The 25,281-nt window shown below is 40.2% G+C and overlaps 6 protein-coding genes and 1 long non-coding RNA gene across 11 annotated transcripts in view; 6 read left to right on the top strand and 1 right to left on the bottom strand.

The window, feature by feature from the left end:
* The window catches only part of LOC311256385 (rho guanine nucleotide exchange factor TIAM1-like), a 46,013-nt gene extending 40,496 nt beyond the window's left edge, over positions 1 to 5,517 (top strand). For all 3 annotated transcript variants that reach the window (XM_084351410.1, XM_084351412.1, XM_084351411.1), the window contains exons 18-27: positions 82 to 207; positions 323 to 431; positions 1,323 to 1,502; positions 1,619 to 1,737; positions 1,823 to 1,931; positions 2,032 to 2,090; positions 2,309 to 2,414; positions 2,535 to 2,622; positions 2,744 to 2,916; positions 3,791 to 5,517. In XM_084351410.1, coding sequence (XP_084207536.1) covers positions 82 to 207; positions 323 to 431; positions 1,323 to 1,502; positions 1,619 to 1,737; positions 1,823 to 1,931; positions 2,032 to 2,090; positions 2,309 to 2,414; positions 2,535 to 2,622; positions 2,744 to 2,916; positions 3,791 to 4,302 — 1,581 coding nt within the window. In that variant the 3' untranslated portion in view covers positions 4,303 to 5,517. The remainder of the gene's footprint in view (positions 1 to 81; positions 208 to 322; positions 432 to 1,322; positions 1,503 to 1,618; positions 1,738 to 1,822; positions 1,932 to 2,031; positions 2,091 to 2,308; positions 2,415 to 2,534; positions 2,623 to 2,743; positions 2,917 to 3,790) is intronic.
* Positions 1 to 25,281, bottom strand: part of LOC311256387 — a 40,392-nt gene that overhangs the window by 5,153 nt on the left and 9,958 nt on the right. The window contains exon 5 of one of the 3 annotated variants that reach the window (XR_014622493.1): positions 19,494 to 19,743. The exons of 1 other annotated variant lie outside the window; for it this stretch is intronic. This is a non-coding gene — a long non-coding RNA (uncharacterized lncRNA). Of the gene's footprint in view, positions 1 to 19,493; positions 19,744 to 25,281 lie in introns of those variants that run through there. One more of the 3 variants, XR_014622494.1, reaches the window with a different exon arrangement.
* Positions 9,250 to 9,939, top strand: LOC311255684 (claudin-17-like; the record flags this gene model as incomplete). Its single annotated transcript, XM_084350333.1, has 1 exon — positions 9,250 to 9,939. One exon carries the CDS (start codon positions 9,250 to 9,252, stop codon positions 9,937 to 9,939), a length of 690 nt encoding a protein of 229 aa, XP_084206459.1.
* LOC311255930 (claudin-8-like) lies at positions 11,512 to 12,910 on the top strand. The gene has a single exon (XM_084350635.1). It carries the CDS (start codon positions 11,554 to 11,556, stop codon positions 12,433 to 12,435), a length of 882 nt encoding a protein of 293 aa, XP_084206761.1. The 5' UTR covers positions 11,512 to 11,553; the 3' UTR covers positions 12,436 to 12,910.
* LOC311256059 (claudin-4-like) lies at positions 13,947 to 16,624 on the top strand (the record flags this gene model as incomplete). Its single annotated transcript, XM_084350813.1, has 1 exon — positions 13,947 to 16,624. The coding sequence occupies one exon, from the start codon at positions 13,947 to 13,949 to the stop codon at positions 14,718 to 14,720; it is 774 nt and encodes a 257-aa protein (XP_084206939.1). The 3' UTR covers positions 14,721 to 16,624.
* On the top strand, positions 16,924 to 18,006 carry LOC311256269 (claudin-8-like; the record flags this gene model as incomplete). Its single annotated transcript, XM_084351150.1, has 1 exon — positions 16,924 to 18,006. The coding sequence occupies one exon, from the start codon at positions 16,924 to 16,926 to the stop codon at positions 18,004 to 18,006; it is 1,083 nt and encodes a 360-aa protein (XP_084207276.1).
* Positions 20,410 to 25,281, top strand: part of LOC311256386 (glutamate receptor ionotropic, kainate 1) — a 28,089-nt gene continuing 23,217 nt past the window's right edge. The window contains exon 1 of the mRNA XM_084351413.1: positions 20,410 to 20,819. Coding sequence (XP_084207539.1) covers positions 20,735 to 20,819 — 85 coding nt within the window. The 5' untranslated portion in view covers positions 20,410 to 20,734. The remainder of the gene's footprint in view (positions 20,820 to 25,281) is intronic.

Below are 25,281 nucleotides of genomic sequence, written 5' to 3'. Positions count from 1 at the left end.
GTTACAGAATTCCGTAAAATGCAGAGAAGTCGTGTGTGTATTACGTTTATTGACATTTTCTCAAATGCTTTTTCCCTCCAGCTGGATGTACTGTTTGGGAACTTGCCGGAAATGGTGGAGTTTCAAGTGGAATTTCTCAAGACCCTGGAAGATGGGACCAGACTGGTTCCAGATCTAGAGAAGCTGGAGCGAGTTGATCAGTTCAAGGTATACCCTTTTCTTTGTGAAACATTCACCAAAATATATGACCAGCAACAACCATTTAAAACACCCATAAACTGTTGTATAACCACTGGTTGACTTCTTTTTTCCCTTTTCACAGAAAATCCTCTTCTCTCTGGGAGGCTCTTTCCTGTACTATGCTGACCGTTTCAAAATCTACAGTGCTTTCTGCGCCAGCCACACCAAAGTCCCTAAGGTCCTCGTAAAGGGTGAGTAAATGTGCTCTTCAGTCCACATTCCTCCTTGGCTCAAAGGAGAGGATGTATTTATCCATCAACCATCTGCCATCTCCTGCAAGGCTCCATAAATCTGGTCTGTAGAGTTGTCAGCCAGACAGTTGTCCATTTGACCTCTACATACTTTCAAGCTGGTGGCTCCCAGGGCTAGAAAGCCCTGCAACATTATATAATATATAATGAGCAGTTTTGAACAGTCTGTTCTCTTGCTAATACACCCACTCCCTTTAACACTCAAGTGGATGGCTTTGTTTTTGGCATTTACATTCAATGAGTCAACTACTTTGGATAAAGTTGTTTCTAAAGCAGTAAACAGATTATTCATGCCCAGTTGTAGCTGCCTCTTAAAAATATAAAAGATAAAATTACTTGTCGACAAAAAAAGGTGGTAGTTACATTCTTTCGACTTGGCTGTAGGTTGTGTCTTATGCAAGACAAAGTAAAACAATAACTGGGTCTGAGTTTGCACGAGGTCAACATGTTTAACGGCCATGACACACTAGGCTGACAGTCGCTGTTGGTGATTTCACCCATCTAGTGTTGTTTCTCCCAATTTTTTGCCTCCCAAAGGCTGACAAAGTCATTGCCATTTGCAACTTTTTATCACAGTGTTGATTAGAAATTGCTCTTATTAGCAAGAGTGGCGAGAAAATGAAAGGCAAACGCTGCTTTACCATAATGGTTTGTATGTCCACAGTCCTGAGTCTTCCCGTTTGCCTTTTTGAGTGACGAATACGGACTACTGCCCCCTGGTGGCATGGGGTTATTTCCTATCATGCAGGCGCAGAACGTACAAAGTAGTTGGTCGTCAGATGTCGTCTTTGCGGAAGTTGTGCAATAAGTGTTTTTTATTGGTCATTCCAGCCAAAACGGATACCGATTTTAAGGCCTTCCTGGATGAGCGCAACCCCAAGCAGCAGCACTCTTCCACCCTGGAGTCATACCTGATCAAACCCATCCAGAGGGTGCTGAAGTATCCCCTCCTGCTGAAGGAGCTCTACTCACTCACAGACCCAGACAGTGAAGAGCACTACCATCTAGATGGTAAGTCCCGGTCACAAGGCTGACTGACAAGATTAAATCATTTTGACGGGTGAACGTGGGTAAATGCATACAGTCACAACAATTCAACCCTAACCGTGTTTTCTGCTCATCTGAAGTTGCCATGAAAGCCATGAATAAAGTTGCCAGCCACATCAACGAGATGCAGAAGATCCATGAGGAGTTTGGAGCAGTGTTTGATCAGCTCATCACTGAGCAGAGTGGTGAAAAGAAAGAGGTAGGTTGGACAAAAGTGGATTGGCTCTATTCTGTCAAATAAAGGGTTGAAGTGGACTGACGGCTGATATTGTTCCTTTTGCCAGGTTGCTGATCTGTCCATGGGTGACCTGCTGCTCCATACTAGTGTGACCTGGATCAACCCCCCTGCCTCCTTAGGAAAATGGAAAAAAGAGCCCCAGATGGCTACATTTGGTATGTTCAGGATTAGTTTGCATGATGATGTAATGTGTATGATATATATGACGTAAGTTGCCTTTCCATGATAACTGATGTTTTCCCCATTGCTTTTTAGTTTTTAAAACAGCAGTGGTCTTTGTATGCAAGGACGGATCCAAGCAGAAAAAGAAAATGGTACGTTTTCATACAATCAAGAAGTCATCAACAACACCACAGCCCGATTTTAAAATATAATCTGTTACAGCATCATTAATTCATTTTGCAAATGTGCCACTTTCAGAATCAGCCCAGTGGGTCACCTGAAAAAGATTTGAACTGGATGCAGCTCATTTCACAAACATAGTTTCAAAGGAAAAATGACAAAAATAATCAACTTCTTTTAATGATTTTAGGGTGGCTCCCATCGAGTAGCTGTATCTTCAGAAGAAAAAGACCCTTTCCGATTCCGTCACATGATCCCAACTGATGCCCTTCAAGTCAGGTCCTTGGCCAATGCAGGTAGATTACCTTATTGAAATACAGACTTTTTTTTTCCTTCAAGAACCAGAAATGATTACTTCAGAAAACCTTACAAGATTGCTCTGAACATAAGGTCACAAGTGTTGATTTCTTCCTCAGATGGTGAGGGCTCAGCTGTGTGTGAGATTGTCCACACAAAGTCGGAGTCAGAGGGAAGGCCAGAGAGGGCATTTCAGCTGTGCTGTAGGTGAGGATATCTTCTAATGGAGGTTGAATTCCTCTGCAGATTGACGCTTGCACTGATACAGTCCTGTCTGCTGTTATCTAAAGAGTGACAAATTGATAACGTGCCCTTCTATCTCCCTCAGCTCTCCGGAGAGCAGAAAAGACTTTTTAAAGACAGTTCATTCTATCTTGAGGGAGAAGCACCGCCGGCAGCTCCTAAAGACAGAGAGTTTACCCCTCAACCAGCAGTACGTACCCTTTGGAGGAAAGCGCCTTTGTGCCCTGAAGGGAGCCCGTCCCGCCATAAATAGAGCAGGTAAATGCCAGTCTGTGGCTGCATGCACCCTTCAGCTCCAAGTGTCCCAATTATGAATTCCTTCTTACCAGATACAGATAGGATGCGTTGGTGTAGTGTGAACAAAAAACAATAACATATTTTTAGACGCTCATTATGACTTCAACCACACCATTAATTTATATGTGGCTAGATGCCTGCATTGAAACAAACTATAGCTCATGTTATTTATTTAAGAGAATATTCTTTCAAGCTTGCTTTGAACATCTTTTTATGCTTTTAACTCCAATTAGTAGTTTGTAGCTGTTACCAAGATTTATTATTCAAAACGGCTCTTTTTTTGTATCAGCACAGTTAGAATATGTTAATACACAACCCTGTCCAGACAAGACAACCCAAGTCAAATCTGTTATTATACTATGACATACACCAGTATAGCTCATTGTTGTCAAACTGACTGCAGTTTTATTCATTTAGTCCTCAAAATGTGAAAATGACCATTACTAATGTTATGTCACTAGGGCTGCAACTAACTATTTTTCATTGCCAATTAATCTATCAATTATTTTCTTGATTAACTGAATAGTTGTTTGGTTTTGTTCCCTACAGCCCAAATTGACGTCCTCAAATGTTGTTTTGTCCACAATCCAAAGACATGCAATTTACATAGATGAGTAAAGAAACCAGCAAATGATCAAGCTTAAGACATTGGAGAATTTATTTTTCTTAAAAAATTACTCAAACTGATTACTGAAGTTATTAATTTAATAGTTTAACAACTAATCAACTAATCGTTGCAGCTCTATGAGTTACCAAAATCCAAAGTAATGGCCTGTAAATTTCAATATAATATTTTCTATTATTTACGTGATGCATGATCTCCTGTTTTTTGCAGCTTCTGCCCCAACCAGGACTCTAGGCCGGAGGAAGTTAGTACGCAACCGTTTCACCATAGACACAGACATTGTTTTTGATGGCGAGCCTGAACAGGACCTCCCCTCACCACAGGAGCCCGACTCAAATCGGCTGCAGCAGGATGACAAACCAGATCAACAGCAGCAGTCTGAGTTAGCAGGTGACACAGACCGCTGGGTGGAAGAACAGTTCGACCTAGAAGAATATGAGGACCGAGAGGAGGTGAAGGAGACAGACATCCTTAGCGATGACGATGATGAGTTCTGCCAGACACCCAGAGCGCCATCCGCTGAGGTCGACCTGGAGACCCCCGTCATGGCTTTGTCCTTAGCAAGTGAGGAAACTGAGGAGAGCGAGAGCCTCAAGTCCCCGTCAGTCAGTGAGACACCTGATGATATGAAGCTGATTGATGAAAACGTGGAGCAAACTGAGAACGATGAGATTTGGGTACGAAGGAAGCAATCCGGTTCGTCCCCAGACTGTGCAACATAAAAAGCTGAAGAAGACGGGCGGACAGCGAGTGTCTTAAACAGCTTTACACGGTCTTCATAAAGATCAGTCATCAGTCTTCACAAACAATGCATGGGCATTGACGTATATCGCACAGCTAGTAGAAGATATATCCTTCCTTACCTTACTTTTGCTGAATGCTTTTTGTACAGGTAAGATCACCAGTGGAGCAATACAGGAATCGAGAATGAGGGAGCTTTATCCCAAATCAAATGCTGTCATACAGAAGTCAAGTGTAAGCTTTGAGAGATGAACTAATGGTACAATCATGGAATCTAATCAGTTGCTTTGATTGGCATGGTTTGCACATTTGGGCAGCATTCTATAGTCCTGCCTGCTGTTGCCAAATTTGGGTATTGTGAGAACATTAATATTTGTTTTGTCTGTGTGACTCAGAGATATTATCATAGTTAAGGGCTGTATATTATTTGTCCTTAAAGAAATAGAATAAATAATTGCAAAGGACAGTCTTGTCTTGCATAGTTTACTGTACTTGTACATTTTCACATGAATATACACTGACATGTTTTGAGAACAGATTTCCTGGTTATGTATAATATAAGTTTTTGATCTCTTGTTTTACAGACTTAAAGCTATCTTTTTAGCCTGGAAAGTATTTTGGTTGTTCTCTTGTTACATTTAATAGCAGAAATATGTAATAGTCCCTATGTCACAGAGGCTAGGGGATTTTAATTTGTTTTAACTTAACATAATCCTGTTTTACTTGAATTTGCTGTTTCATGTTTTTGTTTACTGTGAAGCAATTTTCTTGTATTTTTTTCCTTCTTGCTCTTCAGTATTGCCATTTAAAGAATGCTCGATGTTACATTTCATTGTTAACACTTTGCGTGCACACTCTGTGTTCTAGAGAATTTGCACATCAGCTATTTTAAAAAGGTCATGTGTGTTCAAAAAGATTGTTCACTGGTAATGGATTACAAAGCAATGTTTTTTTTATTTATTCATATGTAAATTAATTTGTTAGCAGAATACATAAGTAATCATTTTTTCACAAAGAAAGTCCAAATTTGCTCAAGCAATCAAGGGAAAAGACTTGCAGTATGTCTGAACAGTGAAAGAAGTCATACTTGTAAACAATTCATTGTGCTACTAAGACTGCATTTTTATTACTGTGTGTATATAGAAAAATGTATTGATATCATAATAAATACAGTTGTTTCCTACTTATAATTCAAAGCATCTCTCTGTAGTGATTTATTGTTTCATCGTGGTTTCACTCAAAAGCCTAACTCATCCTCTGCAGCTCTGCAAAACATTTTGTGATGTAAGCAAAACACAAATGCCCGATGTGCTGAGACATGACTGAGAACGACAGAACTAAACAGCGAATCGATGCTCTCCTGCCTCAAAGCAATTCACAAAGGCAGACTGCTTTTCCAGAACAAAAGGAAAAAAATAAAACTGAACCTTCAGAGGACATTAAGAGCCACTTTGTGTGTTTGCAAGCCACGGCTGATTAGGTGTCTGAATGATGGTGAAGGAGCTAAAGCCCCAATTATCACAGAGAGGATAAAGGATCATCTGTAGTCTTACTTGGTATCAAGCATATAGGAAGCAGCTAAGAAATTGGTACAGAAAAACAAAAAATGTCACATCATTTGCAGTTTTTTTTTTTCAGTGAAAATGAAAATCGTCATGTAAAAATGATCATCATCATCACAATATCTGTAAAAGTAATCTCAGTATGATTTTTTTTTACTGTATCATGTAGGCCTCCTAAATTCGATAAGTGAATAGACAAAATCTACTCTATACGATACAAAAACCTGCAATAAATAGTGGAAAAAGACTACCATTGTTGATCCCACTCTGATCATTCCTGAGGACAACTCTTTGTGTTAAGCAGCTACTGTGTCTTGTCAAGGGTATTTCAGTGAGCGTTGGAGAGGGTCTGCTTGTGATCTCCTCTTTTATAAAAACTCTTTGTCTCGCAAATGTCATCACAATTTTTGAGAGATGAAATGCAGGTGCGTCAGTTACAAACACTGCAGAATAATGTGACTGGGGGAACAGTGTCAAAACTATCATGCCAATCACAAAAAACTGAATTAGGAAAAATGAACAGTGGTTATAAGTAGACCCTAATCGCCGCCGACTGAAAGACACTTTCATGGAAATTTGCTTGACTTGAAAGTCACAAAGACTGACAGGTCAACTTAAATCAAGATCCTTGTCAGTTTCAAGAGGAACTAAACATGAGCTGTACCAAACTGGTATTTACTGGAGGGCTATTATGATGTAAAGTGCTATTTCTACACTGTCCAACCCCTATGTTTTGTATAATGGTACTGGACAAATGAGCAGGTGATGAGGAAAGGAGATACTGTGTTCCCGCGGGTGGCAAAGTAATAACAACAATGCTTCTCATCATTTGTGCGTCTAATTAAAAAGGTGTTTTTAAAAGGATCCTAAGAAGTAGTGATGAGACAGTTTGCTGAAAGATTTTTGTTTACTACAGAAAATTCCATCCCTTCGTTCATATTAGTATTACAAACCATAGGCAGCAAAAAGGATGAGCTAGTCTCCTATCTAGCAAGTAGCAGAGTCTATAATGTCCTACAGTGGTAACTATACAGAGGATAAAGCCTCTGGTGCTGCTCACAAAACTTTACAATTTTTTGCCACAGAAGTAGTGCAGCTATAGAAGAGCGAGAGTCTATTATGAGTTGTAGATACTTGTCTTCCCTGTCATTTCAACCCCCCGCAAAGACCAATTTCATCAGCAATTTAAAGCTGTACATGGGGTAGCATGGCTGCACATACCCTAGACACTATAATCTATGGTTCTCACAGCCCTATCTCCTCTTTTTCTTTGTCTCTGAGCTCTGTGGACACCCTGCCTGCCAGGTTCATTCCCTTTCTCAGGAGTGTCAATCACCACCCCACCATTAAAGCTCTGGTGCTCCTTCAGATAAAGGGAGAAGATCACTTCAGATTTCATTGTGCTGTAGATCTGCAGCAATAGTATCCACTGAGGTCCTGAGATGAGACAGGGTTGCTTTGCCAATGCCCCTTGTTTTGACGGAACAGATGCATATCTTAGCTAAGATAAAGTGGCACAAGCTTGATTTATGGGCTTCTCTTTCCATGTGTCTGAACAGACCATTTCTGAACCTTAAATTTTAAAATGAACACTAAATTAGAAGTTACAGTAGGCAGGGGAAGTAATTGGGAATAGCAGGCTATTAATTTCTTTCAGAAAGTTATATGAATCTTATTGTGGCCCCAGAATGTGCAGTCACATTTACATACAGTAGGTGGCACACATAATCTGTAGTAGATGTACTTCCTGTGCCTCTGCACCAGCCCTGCCCACCTTACTGCGTTTCCAGTTACTTCCGTTTGCATCATATTTTTTAATTATTATCAAATCTATCTCACAACAATATCCAAAGCAGCAAAAAGGTCACACAAATACAGAAAATACAACCGTTTGACATAGTTGAGTTCACAGCTATGAGTTTCTCACCATGAGTGGATGTGTTTACATTTAAAGCAGCTGAGCATGAGACAATAGTATCACTCAGCAAACCTGTTCCACAGGCTTTCCAGTTTCTGTTCCTGTTTTATGAGCTCTTCTGTTACAATTCTCTCTCTCTCTGTCTCTTCTACTTCTTAGAAACCAGCTGACCAACAGGGTGAGACCAACTGACGTTTGAACAAAGGAGTGGCTCCTGTTAAGATCTTTGAAATCCCCTGTCGTTTTAAAACATTTCCTCCGTATCCCCCATCAGCCAATCTACCTGGTCACGTTTAAAGAATTTTAGTTTCAGTTAACGCAAGTCAGAACTGTCATACACAAAGTTAAAACAGTCTGTTGAAAGGAAAACCACTCATTAAGCATATTGGCTGACTGATGATTGTTTTTTTACTCCTGTCTTGTCTTTCTAATGAGTACGGCAAAGGTGGGATTTTTTATTTTTTTAATGAGGAACACAAAGCCAATTTTCCATCTGCAATGAACAGAGTTAATGAGCCTCGCACTGAAGTGATGTAGACGTTTACAGATGTATCACAAACTCCCTTCTCAAAAAAACTTTAGACTTTAGTGCAATCCACACAGACACTGTAACACTGTGTTGCTTTAACCGATGCCCATAGCACACTCACAAAGACAGAGAGAAGAACAGGTCAAAGTAGCGTAGCCAGCATTTGATAATTGAAGAAGCAAACGGGATAAACTGCTTTTCTGAAGAGCTGACGTGTTGACATACAGAAAACATTGGGTGTGTGTCTTGCTCTTAAGGGCGACCGCACATACTGTTTCTCCTGAGACGATGTTATTTTTATGTCAAGGTTGGCAGAAGAAAAGAAAGAAAAAAAACTTTTTTTAGTAGACTTATGAGTTGTGTTTGCAGAAAATCAATTGCCAACTATTTTGACTATTGTTTCACTAATTTTTCAAGCAAAAATGACAAATATTTGCTGGTTCCAGCTTCTTAATTGTAATGATTAGCTGCTTTTCTTTGTCACTTATGATAGTAAATGAGGAGTCTTTGGGTTTACAACAGTTGATTGGACAAAAGACGATGAGTATTTTTAAATTTTATTTTTTACATTTTATAGATGAACTGATCAATTAAGAAATATAATCTACAGTTGCTGCCATAATACAGACTTTAAGAGAATACACACAATAGGTGAAGGGCAGGTTTGCACTCTTTCTCTCCCAAGGATAATCCTACTCTTTTGATTGGCTCACTCTCATTGAAAGACAAACAAATGCAGACTTTGTTATCAAAGTTGCATTCGAAACACTGATCGAGATGGAGGTCAAGTAAACATAAACCAGTAGGATGACATTGCAGGCATGGTGATACAATCACAGATTAAAAGCTCTGCAAAACAGATGGGTTGAGCAGTCTTTACTAGTAGACGGAGAGACGAGACCATACTTCTCTTTGAGCCATGAGAGCAAAGTTGGAGGTCTTAGCCCTGGTCCTGGGCTTCATCGGCTTGTTTGGGACCATAGCTATCACTGCTATGCCCATGTGGAGGGTTTCTGCCTTCATTGGTGCCAATCTCATTGTCATGGAGGAACTCTGGGAGGGCTTGTGGATGAACTGCTACAGACAGGCTGACATCAAGATGCAGTGCAAGGCGTATGACTCACTTCTAATTCTCCCACCTGAGCTGCAGGCAGCCAGGGGGCTCATGTGTGTCTCCATAGTCCTGGTTGTCATCTCCTTGTTCATCACAGGATGTGGGACCAAGAAGAGCAACTGTTGCAACGAAAATATAAAAAGCAAGAACATCACCCTGGCCTTCGGGGGTGGTTTGTATCTGCTTTCCTTTTTGACCACGCTCATCCCTGTCAGCTGGGTGGGCCACACTGTCATCAGCAACTTCTACAACCCAGCGGTGGTGGATTCTCAGAAACGGGAGCTTGGGGCAGCCCTCTTTATTGGCTGGGCAACTTCTGGTGTTCTGCTGATCACTGGCATCATCCTCCTGTTCAGCTACTGCAAACGTAGATCGCAGGAGGAAGAACCCTACGCTGACGCCTATCTTATGGGACCAAGCAACATAAAGAAAGAGGGGAGTGTGTACCTGGAGAAGAAATCGTCCAGCTTTCATGGGCATCAAGAATATGTGTGAAGAACTGTACCGCCTGAAATTAACATGTATTGAGTGTGCAAAGTTTGTATAAATGCATTTGTTTTCACTACCTACTGTACAAATTTGAACTGTTTAAATGACTAATGCACTGTGTTCTTATTGCTTTATAAATGGTGCATCTCCACTGTTTGTATTTTCTACTCAAATCCTTCACAGCTGCACTAAAATATGTGAGTGATATTTGATGTACATTGTAAGTATTGATGTACTTATTTGCTGTTAATATGATTGCCTTTATCTGCTCACTTGTACTTAATCCTTTTGATTTGGTAATAACTCAAAGCCAAGCAATCACATCAACCTATTCACAGAGAGGTTTCAATTAAAGGTTTGATTCCATGTTTGCTTGTTTCATTGAATTCTTGTATATTTCTAGCATGCACATATTATCTACATCCACACAATTTTCTTATGTTTATGAGGGCAGGAAGACTTCAGTGTAGCAGTGACGAGGTGAGAACTGCTGGAAAACGGACAATACTTTGTTACAATGAAACCACTCCTACTCAAGTTTCTGTGCTCAACACCTTTCAGTCCAGTTTATAAATAAAGGAGGAGACAGCTTGACATCTGTGATCATCCTATCGGCTTTCGGTTTAAGAGTGACAGATTCAGCAACAACATAACCTACGCACATTACAACAGCCACCACCTACCTACATTTAGCAACATAAAATAAAGAGCTGCAGTTTGGTTTCATGTAAACTGATCATCCAAAACAAATTCTTGAATTTTTTTTAATGCTTTCTGATTAAAAAGTCAAGCTGCAATGATTATTCGATTAGTTGTCCATTTTAAAATTAATCACCAACTATTTTGATAATGGATAAATCAATTGAGTCATTTTTAAAGAAAAAAGGCTAAATTCTCTAATTTTAGCTTCTTAAATGAGAATATTTTTAGGTTTCTTACCTCCTCTTTAACAGTAAACCGAATATATTTGTGCTGTGGATAAAACAAGACATTTGAGGAAGTCATGGGGCATATTGGGAGACACTGATCAACACTTTTTCACCTTTGCAGACATTTTATGGACCAAACAGCTAATCAATTAATCGAGAAAATACGTGACAGATTAATAAACAATGAAAAACTTTAGTTACAGCCCTATAAGAAAGGCCATACATTTGATTGGATAATTTTCAGCTTCAAGTTCCAACCAGTAATGGCAATGAGATTTTTGTTTTTTTTTCATGGTTTTTGTACATTTTTAGCTTTGCCTGCTCTCTAATTCTACAAAAATACTTTGTCGAATGTCTCCTGGCTAAACTTTGAAACAGAGGAAAAATACTTTGATCAGCTTTGACTTTATACAGTGATTTAATTTGTTTTTGATTAAGTGACTTAATCACAAGACCAAACAGTTGATTGTCAGTAGTGGCAGTTGCATTTGCATTCAAAACAAGCATCACTCTTTGGTGTGTCCTCGCATATTTGGCGGTAAAGCAGCTCAACCAGTATGATTGCTTTGCATCGTTAGCATTTTTTTGTGGGTGTATAAGTCCCTTGACTTGCTCTTCTCCTCAGATTTGTTTCCTGCGCCGTGAGAGTGCAGCCAAAGGTTTGTCTTTGGCTCACTGTGTGATAGCCGCAATGGCCTCTTACACTGCTTACAGTGGCTACAGCAAGCCACCACTAACCTACGCACCCTCTTACTACGATGAGAAACAGGCAAAGGCCTATTCAGATTATCAAGACTCGGTAAATGAGGAAAAAAAGAGAATTGAGAAGAAGGACCGTCGGGATGCCATCTGTTGTGAGGTAGTGGCCCTCGTCATTGGTTTCATTGGACTAATTGGAGTGGCAGCCGTGACGGGCCTGCCGATGTGGAAGGTAACGGCCTTCATCGAGGAGAACATAATTGTCATGGAGACCCGCTGGGAGGGTTTGTGGATGAACTGCTACAGACAAGCCAACATCAGGATGCAGTGTAAGGTGTATGATTCCCTGCTGTTTCTGCCCCCGGACCTCCAGGCTGCCAGGGGTCTGATGTGCAGCTCAGTGGCTCTGACTACCTTTGCCCTCATTGTCGCAGCAGTGGGGATGAAGTGTACCAAAGTGGTGGACCATCGGGCTCGCACCAAGCATATTGTTCTTGTGTCAGGGGGCTGTCTGTTCCTGCTGGCCTGTCTTACTACCCTGATCCCTGTGTCTTGGACCGGCCATGTCATCATCAGGGATTTCTACAACCCACTGCTGATCGATGCCCAACGTCGAGAGCTTGGGGAGGCTCTTTACATTGGCTGGGTGACCTCAGCTTTGCTTTTCACTGCCGGAGTGATCCTGCTGTGCCGTCATGCTCCCCGCACCCAGGACCAAGATGAGAGGATTGTATACAACCCTGGGGGAAGTATCTACCAACCTGCATACCAACCTGGATACCAACCGTACACCTACCAGCCAGCTTATACCTACCAGCCTCCCTACTCTGCACCCCCGCCAGGATCTGTGGCATACACACCAAGTCAGTACTAGAGAGGAAATTCAAATAGAGACAATTGTGGACTCCTTAAACAAAAGGAAAAAAAACATGGCAAGATCTGGCTTATTTGAATGAGATTAATTTTTTTTTAGGGCAAAGTGTTTAGCAGAGATTGAAATTCATAATGGAAATGATTGTTGTTGTTTTTTACCACGATGAACTGTGCTGAATTACTGTATGCTTTGTTTGTTTCCATACACTTAATTTAGACTAAATTATATCTGTCACTGAGGCAGTATTTGTTAATTCATAACAATACAGAGGTAACAGTTGATTTCATTTTCTTTACAGCCTCTGCCGACATGCTCTTTGAGAACAAATTATGCACTAGGCCTTTTACAGATAATATACCTCCAAATAATTTGTGTTGACTGCTGAGTTTTTGTTGTAAATGTACATATGTTTTTTCAAAATCCTGACCTAAATACAAGGTAATTTGTGCTTTCCAATAAAGGGATAAAGTTGAGAAAAATAGAGAATTTCGTTGTCTTTACTGGTGCGTTCAAACTAAAATATTTTTATTAAAAGAGGCGAAACTGATCAATAATTAAGGGTGAGGTTTTGCTTCCTGCCAAATGCTCTTGAGTTTGCCTGGGATTCAAAACTTCGTACTGAAACTGCTCCCGTTTCACCAACAGTTGTGTAACTGGAAAGTTACATTGTTTAGTCCTTGTGCCTCCATTGTTATCTGTGGAAATGTGCCTAAACCAGTAAAACCAGACTGTTAACGCAGGTCCGCCCACAACGCAAACCTGCCAAGAGATTTCATTTCCACCAAGCCAGAGCTGCAACTGCCAGCCTCTTACAGAGCACAGATAGACACAAGAGACCCAGACAAGAAATCCAATACTGACAGTGATACATGGGTACACAAGCATTACCCCATCCCATGACACACACACACACACACACACACACACACAAACGAAAGGTTTCTAAAGGCTCTTTTTTACTATATATGAATGTATATGTGGAATAAATATGAGTTTAAATAGTACAAATACTAGGCTCAGCCCCAGGGCTGATGGATGTCTATTATATATGTAGTTTACACTAGTAATCCATTAACAAAATATCTTTTTCTTTGGTATGTGCTCACTGCTAATAACAAGCTGCTCCACCATAAAAATTCCCTCCTTGTTAATAAATACCCTTAAAAAAACAGAAAAAAAGCTTCCTCTTCCAAGGTGTGATCTGAGAATGTAAATTGAGACTTCTGAATACACAAAGTGGCAGCTTACAGCAGCTCCTGTGGAAGGCATACAAAGAAAAAAAAAACACCTGGGGGATTCTGTTTCCTAGCAGCGGGTCGCAATTCCCACCCCTCCCATTCTGGTGTCCTGTCCACAGGGAGGAGGCAGTACAGGTGATCATCAACCTGCTCCTCCTCCTCCACTGGGATGCAAAGCCACTCAATAGAGTGAATCTTCTGCTTCCTACTATAGTCGCACCGTGTCCGCACATTATTATACGTATGAGCTTGGAGGAATAGGAGGAGGACAGGATGGCCAACTCCGCACTGGAGATAGTGGGTCTGCTTTTGACCCTAATTGGGCTGATTGGGGCAGCAGCAAGCACTGGAATGCCAATGTGGAGAGTCACAGCCTTCATCGGGGAGAACATAATTGTGTTTGAGACACGCTACGAGGGTCTATGGATGAATTGCTTTCGGCAGGCCGACATCAGAATGCAGTGTAAGGTGTACGACTCCCTCCTGGCCCTGCCACCTGACCTACAGGCAGCTCGGGGGCTCATGTGCTGCGCTCTGGCCCTGGGTGGTCTCGGTCTGTTGATCAGTTTGGTGGGGCTGCAGTGCACATCGTGTATCCAAAACAACGATCGGGCCAAGCGGATGGTCCTCATCATTGCAGGAAGCATGATCATAATGGCATGTATCTGCGTCATTATCCCTGTGTCCTGGACAGGTCATGTCATCATAAGGGACTTCTACAACCCCTTGCTGATCGACGCCCAGCGCAGGGAGCTCGGAGAGGCTCTGTACATCGGCTGGGTGGCGGCCGCCTTCTTGTTCGCCGGAGGATGCATGTTCGTTTGTTGCAATCTGCAGTCTGAAGGCAAAGAATCACAGAGGTATATATACTCAAGGAACTCCGACTACATGGCCTATCCTCCTCCACAGCCTCTGCGGCCACAACAGCTGGTCCTACTTCCCCAACCGCAACCCCAGCCTCAGCCAGTGCTGTCAAGACACCCATCAACCAACTACAGCTACCACTCCAGATACCCCTCTGTACGGAGCGGGGTGGCCTATCTCTGAACATTTAATCGGACTGAGGTAATGATTATCACAGCTATGGTCACTATATGCAAGGGAATTTCTATGGCGGTTGCTTGGGAGTTCAATCTATGACACATTTCAATGTTAAAAATAAATTTCAGGTTAAAAAAAACAAAACATACACATTTCAATAAATACATTTACTGTGAATGCAAATCGATGGATGGATTTAAATCACTCCAAATAAACTGTATCATTATTTCAACCTTGTCTGTGTTTAAGGAAATTAGAGCAGCAACAACTGGTCGATTGAAAGAAACCAGCCAACTATTTTCATGATGGATTCATTTTTCCAGTCATTCTTCCAGCATAAATGTCAAATGTTTGCTGGTTTCAGTTTCTTAAATGTAATGTAAGGACCTGCTGCTTGTCTTTGTCATTTATGAGAGTAAATGAAGAATCTTTGGGTTTTGGACTATTGGTTGGACAAAAGAAGCAGTTTGAAGACATCACTTTTGGCTCTGGGAGATTGTGATGAGCATTTTTTTTTTTTTAATTCTTTGCATTTTATAAACTAAGCAATTCATTGATTTATCGTCAGCAGATGATTGATAACAAAAATCATTGATTGCAGCCCTAGAGGCAATTCATTATTTTCATTACTTTTATATGTTGTAAAATCAAATTTTATACTGACAGCCTTATTTTTTGTTTATTAGGTTATAACTTTTGTATGTGTATGCTGTATATAACAATTTATACAATAATGTGACACAAGTGCATTTGTGTTTACTGTTAAAATGCTATTTGCTGTTGACACATGAGCTATGTATATAGTTATGACTCAAAACATTTTGTGTGTGTCTATTTAATCAGAAAACAACTGTGAGTCTTTGTTTAAGTTTGGTATGATGCCCTGGAGCTCTTGGAAACTGATGGAACTGAGCAAATGGCTAAGTAAACATGAGATGCAGGTTTAAGACTGCTTGTTAAAGGTGTGGAAACTTAACCTGACCTAGTGTTTGCGAAGAAGCCGGACAGACACAACGTGACAGCATGATCACGTGATAAGAATTTGCAAGTCACTTTGAATGGAGATAAAGATAGCTTTAGACCAAAACTTGTTTAGTTCATTTCCGGGTCGACTCCAGCACTGTATGTTTGAGCAGTGAGGGAATATTTCTATCTCTGTTCAGTCAAGTATAATAGCTCTTGAACCATCATTTCACTTCCACCTCATTTCACTTTCAGTGACTTTAAAAAGTGAGTTTCCATTAAGGTTACAACTGCAGAACTCCAAATACACTGGAGGCAAATATATCGTCAAACAGAAAAAGACAATCTGCTGAGTGTAACAGTCTATCACAGTGAACGTATGGGTTATTTAATTGGTGTTGAATACTGAAAATATTTACTGATGTAATGGCAATGTTGTGTTTTTCTTCTGTTGCTTAAAGGTCCGGTGTGTAGGATTCAGGTGGCTCTATAGATAGAAATGGAATACAATATTCATAATTATGTTTTCATTGCTGTAAAATAACTTGAAACTATGAATCACTGTGTTTTTATTACCTTGGAAAGAGCCTTTTATATCTTTAGAGCCGGTACTCCCATGTGTCTACAGTAGCCAAGAAAGCACAAACCAAGGGCCTTTTGCCTTTTAGCAGCCACCATAGGGGAGGGTGAGATGGGGTTTTCAGTTGGTCAATCCTACACATGGGACCTTTAAGGTGACACCAAAATAAACAGACAACAATCAGTAACTGTATTTTGGCTTTGTGATGAGAGATTCCTCTCTGTCCCATCTCCTTGAAAGTCTTCTATGCTCTCCTGTGGACAACATAAGTACTGCAGGAGTTTCTCTGCTACACTGTATATTTGTTTGATTCTGATTTTTTATCACATATAATTATGGAGAATAAAAACATGGCAAGTGACAAACACTTTTCTGAAGTTGTGAGCCGTTTCTGGTATTTCTGGTTTGTTGGTGTTTGTTGCTAGAGACACTGATGGCACAGATATACCACTATAGCCAGAGGAACCATAAACACAAAATAAGCAGAGGTCCTCTTTACCCCCATTGCTCTGAGCCAACCAGGTGACTGCAAAGTATCGTTCCCACAACAAACCTTCTCTTACAGCATTCAAACTGCATCAGATGAGAAGATCCTTGCTGCCTCGGACACGTCTCTGACTTCTCAGACTAAATTTGAATTTTGACATAGCTGAACTACACTGCACAATGGTTCAAGGTGTTGCAGAAATAGCCGCAATGTGTGTCGGACTGGTTGGACTGATTGGGGCAGCGGCTACTACTGGGATGCCAATGTGGAAGGTGACAGCTTTCATCGGGGAGAACATAATTGTGATGGAAACCCGTTGGGAGGGCTTGTGGATGAACTGTTACCGACAGAGCAACATCAGGATGCAGTGTAAGGTGTACGACTCCCTGCTCTTCCTGCCCCCGGACTTACAGGCAGCCAGGGGTCTGATGTGCTGTTCCCTGGCCTTGTCGGGGCTGGGTCTCCTTGTCGCTCTGGCTGGAATGCGATGTATTTCCTGTTTTCAGGGTAATGATTATGCCAAGACCATTATCCTGATGGTTGCAGGTGGTATGCAGTTCATGGCATGTATCTGTGTCTTTATCCCTGTGTCATGGACAGCTCATGTCATCATTAGGGATTTTTACAATCCTTTGCTAATTGATGCCCAGAGGAGGGAGCTGGGAGAGGCTCTCTACATCGGTTGGGTGACCGGCGCCTTCCTTTTCGCCTCAGCCATGTTGTTCTTATGTCGCCGTATGCCCTCAGACAAAGGCTCATTTGATGTTTATCACCCAGCAAACTTGCTCAGTTTCAAGCCAAGACCCAGTAAGCCAACTGTAATGAATTATCATCCTATCTCGACTCTTTCCAGCCTGCAATCCACCGCACATCAGCCTTCTCTGCAGAACAACAGCTTTGTTGGACCACGACTTTCAACACCAATGCAAAACGTCCCCACAAACAATGGGGCACTAATCAACCCTCATGTTGTCTATAACCAGGGTTTACCTGAAAATGCCTCATTGTATTATCAAGGCAGCATGGCTCATCATTCCTCTATGCGAAGCTCTAACCATGTTGGAAGTCTGTACACGCCAGGCAACTCCTTGTACATCAGCCAAACCGCCACACCATATTCTCTGTCTGGCACCGGCATTCCCACCGCATCCTACCAGTCCAGTTTTCATCCGGTTCCACACACCCCTGTTTTCATAGGATATACAGCATCAAAAATTCAACCAGGGTCTCACAGTGGGAGCGGTGCTGGTGTATATATATAAAGAAAAATCATGAGTGAGTTCAACTTTACAGACACAAAGCAAGCACTATTCTTTTATTTTATATCGTCACAACATTTAAACTGCTACACATTAGTGGCAAGATGAAGGTAAATGATTTTATCTCTGCTTGTATGCCCTGACTTAATAACCTTTAACTTTTTTCTAATACACTTTTTATAATTTCTATTGTGTAAAAAAAATGGTGATTTAATCCAGTTGAGCAACAGCTGTTGTTATTATTGTAAATAAGAGTGGCATCATGATTTCATGCAGCTCTGGTACGGGCTTACTTTCCCGAAATAGAGAGATTTATGAGAAATTGTCCGTTTGGAACATCATTGCCGTTTGTTTTGTGTCTTTGTAAGCATCTGTTCAGCATATTTTTTAATTTGTTGTGGTTATCATTGTAAACTGTTTCAACCTGTTCAGAATGTTCTTTGCTTATTGCCCATGTTTGCTGCTAGGATAGGCTGTGTGTATAGTAGCAGTATAGAAACAGTAAAATAAATGAATGTCAGAGGTAATATATGTTGTAAATTAAAAAAAAAACAATAAATGTCACTAAATACCTTGCGGTAGCAGTAAAGGTGTTGTTTTAAACCCTATTGTCGGTGTGGTAGGTACTGAACTCAAAATCTTTTTTCTGACAAACTATATGTTAATGTAAATGTAAACTGGGACTTCCTGGCTGGGCAAGTATTTGAATTTGTGATGATTGCTGGCAGTAAAATGTCCCGTCAGTGGTACCACCATGGTGGCCTGAACCAATCACAGACACTGTCATTATTCACCACTAGATGACGCCAGAGAACGTGATGTGTGTGTTAAACCCTGGACAGACAGTGCCATCTTCCCAACTCACACTGCAGGTGTCAGGAGTAATGCCCAAGGGAATAATTTGAAAATATGAGGACCTGGTTTGAGCTACAGGCCACCTAGGCAAATAATAAACATGGTGGAGTGAGTGCATTTTATTATACTGTATTCTTAAATTCTTCATTTTTCAACATTAGGGGAAGTTAGTTTTTGGTAACATCGTAAGTGTATTGAAATTGTGTTTCTTCCAACAAAATAAGGTGGCGATATCATGTGGGCTACTTTATTTGTACCCAACTTTGCAGGAGACCGTCTGATAAAATATTTTATCCCAGGAAAATCCAGTTGAGGATATTCTAGCTGTTAGTGTGCATGTCCAGAAAATAATTTTGAATATCAGTGACTAATTTTGCTAATTTCTGGGGAATTAAATCTAAGTGAGATTACACTAATCCCAAGAAACCCATTGAACAACCCTGATGCTTCTCCCTTGCGTGGGGAGATGTGGTTTGGATCATTATCACCAGTTGCTGATTGGTGCAACTGAGCAGCCAGCAACCAATATAACTTTTCAACTGTCACCCCAAAACACTCTTCTTCAAGGAAAAAAAGGCAAAGTGGGTTATGGTAATGTGAACACATTTTATTTTACTATGAGACTGTGTCAGATAAACAGTTTGAGGTAGTTAATCTTCAAGGGAGCGTCACAGACCAGTTTGAAGATTAGATTTGCGTTTCCATCAGGACTGGAGCAAAGATTTAATCATTCCTCGGTGTACCAAAGCAAAGACGTTGTCGAGGTCGAATGTTGCCAGATTTGAAGTTAATCTTCAGGACGTATCCATGTTTGCGGATTAGTGGCTCGGCTGTGCCCTCAATTGAGCGCCTGCACGGGAGGGACACTCAGCTGTGTCGAGTCTGCTGAAGACAGTAAGTGTGAGACCGGAAAAGAGACAAGCTTGATTTCATAATAAAAGCACTCGGTAATAAGTAAATTAGGTACCAGGGGATGCAGAAAAAAATCCATGTTAACATTTGAATTTAAATGACTAAATCCTTGGGGACAATAGTTATTATTCACATTATTGTTTTCGGTATTAATTGTTTAAGTGTTTAGTTTATTAAATGTCAAGAAAAACCCGAACACTCTTAATTTTACTACCAGAAATGACAAGGAAAGTCAGCAAATCCTTACACTTAAGGAGCTGGAACCAGCAATTAATTTTCTCTTGATGAATTTAATTAAATGCCTAGCCTTATCTTTGCAACTCTAATTTTAAGTAACGCAAGTTGAATGTGAAAATAGCTGTATGTAGGGAAAGTATGAATAATGGAAGATAAGATTAAAAAAAGGCTAATTAAGGGTCAGATTACTACAATAATGTATAGAAATACATAATAATATGTATGTATATAATATGTAATTGGAAATTAACTATAAAAATACTCTTCGTCTTAAAATGTGTCTATTGTTGCCACATGGTCACAAATTCTTCTTTTATTTTGAAAGTTGTAACCAGAAATGCCCTTTTCTATCAGTGCAAGCTTGACTGCAGGACCACCGCGCACAGTCCTCCTCCTCAGTTGCAGCCAACAATTCAAGTGTGCACCAGAAAAAAAAAACATGATAAGAAGGATGTCTGGACAGTGAATATGGGAAGCAAAACCTTACTGGCACATTAAGGATTTTAGAATGGGAAAACTGGAGTTCTTCTGATCAGTGACAGCTGCAAGTGGAGTGTGTGTTTTTTGTTGTTGTTGTCTTTTTCTCATCACAATGTGTGAAGGATGGATGTGGGTCGGATGCCAGTTTATTTTCGTTACGGATACAAGGACTGGCAAGTTATCAGCATGAATTACCGAGGACAGAAAAACTGATATCAATGTTAAATTCGACTCTGGAGGGAGGACCATGGCGAAAAGGAAGGGACTGTTATTTCCACTGCTGTACTTTATGGCAGAGTTTTGGCTCACTTCGCAGCAAGTCCTGAGAATTGGTAAGACTGTCATATTGTTTTTTTTCCCCCATGTCATTCTTATAAACTATTAATGTATAGGCTGCTATTACACACTCATCAGCTTTTTTAATATTCAATCATATAATAGCAATCTTTCTTTGCATACACAAGAAAAAAAGAAAAAAAAGACAGTCACATTAAAATAATTTAATGTAATGATATTGTTAATCTCTTATAATGCCTGAGTAATGCAATGTATGGTTGCTTCTTTACCAAATAAATATCATATTTAATTGAATCCTGCCAGGATAATAAATGCAGAGATTATACATGTGGATGACATGCAAGGACTCTCCATTTATAGCAATTGTGCAATTGTGCTCAGATGATGTAGGTTAAGTTAAAAGGTGCAGGACAACCTTTAACTCCTGGTACTATCAACAAAAACGTATTAACACCCTGTAATATCTAGCAGTCAGCTCAGTAGTGAGCTGATATTAAGTTTCACTAGAACAAATTTTTATCCTGTGGACACTCTCCATGTTGTGATGTCTGGACAGTGGCCTTAAAAGGTCAATTATTGTTGGATTCTTCTTTCTTTTTTCATGCGGGAGGTATGCTGAGGACAAAGTGCTGGGTTGTCCTCATGGAACAACTCTATTGGTTTTCATCAAAATCATGCTAATCCACTTTGGTTGGCTAATACCAGAGTTATTCTTTCTGTCTGTGTTCCTCCATGTTGACAGCGCAGGTCAGAGGCAGATGAGTGATTAAGTTGGCCTACTGCTGCATGTGACAGCGTTCACTGTTGGCATGAAGATCCTTTGGCACAGATGAATGTGAAATGGATACAGAGCTATATAATAAAGGGTGGGCAGTCTCAGTGAGACTTTGTCATATTTGGTTTTTCTTCTACCTAACGAACTCACAAGTTATTTAGTCTTTGTGCATACGTATGCTGATTGCCAGTGACAACTGTGAATGTGGATCTGAGTCCAAAGTTGTCTGTTAAGCCTTTGAGAGTTGACAAGAACTCCGCTTCCAACTTCACTCTGCACTTGTAATTAGACAAACAGAGATCTTGCTCCAACTATCCCCCTTTGATTTCTGATGTAACATTGTAACAATGAGACGGTGTTTGCTAGCAAATTAATGCCGTCGGCTCCTCTCCCATTGCTTATCCACTGTTCCTCTAATGGGTTAGAAGATTGCATCACAAAAGTGACTTTTTTAATTTAGACCTCAGGACTCATTGCTCCGTTCAATGCCCAGGGCGACTCTGAATTTTCCTCTACATCTAAAGACCGTAACAATCAGACTTGTGGCATTGCATAACTTTAAAGGCTAATAGGCCAGCGCCACCTCCCCATTAAGAGTCCCGATCTGTGCTCTATATTGTTAATCTCTCTAAATCATCTATCACTCTCCGAGGCCACCTAATCTTTGTCATTCTCTTCATGACCCCCACACATCATAATCTCTCCCATATGGTGTGTGGCTTGGTTCAATTAACATTTCTCTGTCTTGGCAAGTGTTGGTATCAGATGGTGACTGGCTTCCACTCTTTTCACTGGGGTTGGTAATAATGGTAAATCTTCTCCCACAAGCCCTTAAACAACTAACACTAATCTTCTTTATGCAGAAAGTCTCTTCCCCAAATATGGTACTTAGGCTGCGACCAAATCTCATCATTGGGGAGAGCACAGAAGCAGCAGCTTGTGGCTTGGCCTGCACTCTGTTTTTCTGTTTGTTAAATTCCTGTTTCCTCCTGCTTGCACGCTTTATGTATTAGTGATATCTGATTTGTTTATTTATGAGTCGACCCATATGATGTGAAAGGTGTGACTAGCTACTATCGGCCAGAGAAACATCATTTGATTCAATAATCATCTCGTTGTTTAATAGTCTTATGTTCAGCGGTTTTTCGAAATTAAGTGGATTTAAAACAGATTATAATCCTGATTTTCATTCTTTCGGTCTAAATATTTTGGTGTTGGGTCGCGAGCAGCTATCTTATAAACAGAGAAACCTCAGTGCTCCACATCAAACGAAGATAGTAGACTGGTTAGGACCTCCTCATTCATTCACAGTCTGGCACAGGCCCAGCTTGGAGTGGTGCTGGTGGTGTTGTTGAGGTGGGGGTGGGGGGTCTCACTGGGAACTGGCCCAGGATGGGGAGAGGGGCGAAAGCAAAACACTACGTCATTGTGTTCCTCTGCCTTAAAAGACTCCCCTTCATGTGATAATTGCACAGAATCACAAAATCACAGGTTACAATCAGGATCTAAATATCCATTTCTCAACATTAACCTCTGAATTTTGGTTTCCGGATTAAAATAAGGTCCAGCCGGCTTCTTAAACCTGATCTTATTTTTTTGCTCTCTGCACTGAAGGGAGGAACAGAAGTCTATAAAAAGCACGGCCTAAGGGTTTATCAGCATTTGCCTGCAGCACAAACAGAATGTTTTGTTTTTTGTGACCTCCTAGCATGCATCACCCCATAGCATTGTCTGGCCTATTAAGGATGAGATGGAAGCTCAGTGATCCTGAAAATTATAATAGAAAGTAATTAATGCTAGCCATAGCAATACTTTTCATTCCTCCTTTCTTTATAAATTTCATTAATCATAAAGCCCTGAAAGAAAATAGTGAACTCCTATTTTTATTTTGTTAGAATTTTTATTTATTTTTGAGGGGTGATTATGGATGATTACATTATTGAGCCTTCATTCACAATAAAGTGTCCCATAAGACACGTTTGTCTAGTGATTTCTGCACTTCATAGTTTCGCTACACCTCTAAACTCAAACTTGTAATTACTGAAGTATAAATGTCTCAGACAGCCCCGATTTTTTTGTCCATTTGTTCATTTGCTTGCCTATTGAGTGAGTGCACTGATCCATGTGTCAAACAGAAAGTGTGGAGTCTTATTCCCTGTTTTATCAGCATCAGTATTGAAAACAAATCCAATTTACAGAAGAAGTGCAGAATAGAAAGATGCTCTGAGCTTTGATCTCATGACCCATTTTTGGAGTAACACTAAAAAAAAGCGACCAGACAGCGCTGCTTAAAGGCTTGTGTTCAGGCAGGGTTGATTACAGGACACAGCGTCATGTCGCAAAAGTCATACACGATACATTTTTCACCAAAGATATCATTTTATTTACAATATTCTAACCTTATTTTACTATAAAATCATCCCACAAATTATTGATCGTGTTAATACGTGATGTGATATTTTTGCATTTTGCATGAACTCAATGTTAGAGTGGAGGCATGTGACTCAAATACGTGAAGTGATGAAGATTCTGCTGAAACATTGGTTTCTTATTTATTGTTACTTTTCATTAGACATATATATATATATATATATATATATATATATATATATATATATATATGACAACTACGTAAAATATAAAAATAAATACAAAAATGTATCGTTATTGGCTTTATTAAACTCAAATTTTGGTATTAGCATTAGCTTGGCACCAACATGAAACAATGATTGTGCTATGATAGCTGTCGTGAAGGTTTTCCACCAGCCAATAAGATGGATTTGCAATATTGTATTGAGCTGTGATCAAAGCTGGTTGAATTTCTGGTATCGTAGAAAATTCCACGATTTTAACGGAAGCCGTTCAATTAAAAAAATGACTGCCTGAAAGCTTGAGGAAATCATTAAATGCCGCTCTGGACATCAATGTTAACTCAATCTCATTGGACCACAGTTGTTGTAGCCTGGGGTAAAAAACAAACTTAATTATATCTCTGGTGATAGGCGCGTAGTGTTTTGTGAGATCTTTTAATTGAAAATGCATGCAGAGACATGCATTTCAAACACATGAATATATAAGCTAATTTGAAAACAATTTTCCGAAAATTAAGTGGAGTATGGCTGCTGTTTCACTCCGGAGGCAGAATGTATAAACAATGTGTATACACAAAAACCATGCCTACTGCTTTCCCACACATAAACTCATATTTATAAAGCAAGAATCTGCGCTGAGAAAATGTCACCTCACGCATACTTTAGACAAAGCGAACACACATTTTTTAAAATATAGCTGCAGGTGAGATGATGAGGTGGACATGAAATTTAAGGGGAGGGAAGTAGCCTCAGAGTAAAACACTGTTAGTTTAGGATGTTGATCAAATTCACTCAACCGATTCTGAAATTATTTTTGAGAGATGAACTTTATCATTCTTGTATAACATTGGAGCAATAACTTCCTTTGTAAGTCTGTTTCTATATGAGCTCTATAAACTAACTGTTGATCATCCTTCTGACTGAGATAGTACCGCGATGACGGTTTGCAGGTAAATGTACGGGGGCTAAATATAGCAAAAGCTGTGCATAAGAGTTCTGATGCTGATGAAACACAATTGTTTATTTTGCACTTTTTCTTATTTTCATCGTTGACAGGTCTAATATGAGCGACATGACCACGGATTTAAGAATGCTAATATTGATGGAGAACTGTGTGAGTGGAAATGAAGC

This window comes from Pagrus pagrus (assembly GCF_965226575.1).
Source record: "Pagrus pagrus genome assembly, chromosome: 4".
In the NCBI taxonomy this organism is placed as follows: domain Eukaryota; kingdom Metazoa; phylum Chordata; class Actinopteri; order Spariformes; family Sparidae; genus Pagrus; species Pagrus pagrus.
The sequence above is the reverse complement of the archived record's forward strand: the minus strand, read 5'-3'. Positions and strand labels throughout refer to the sequence as shown.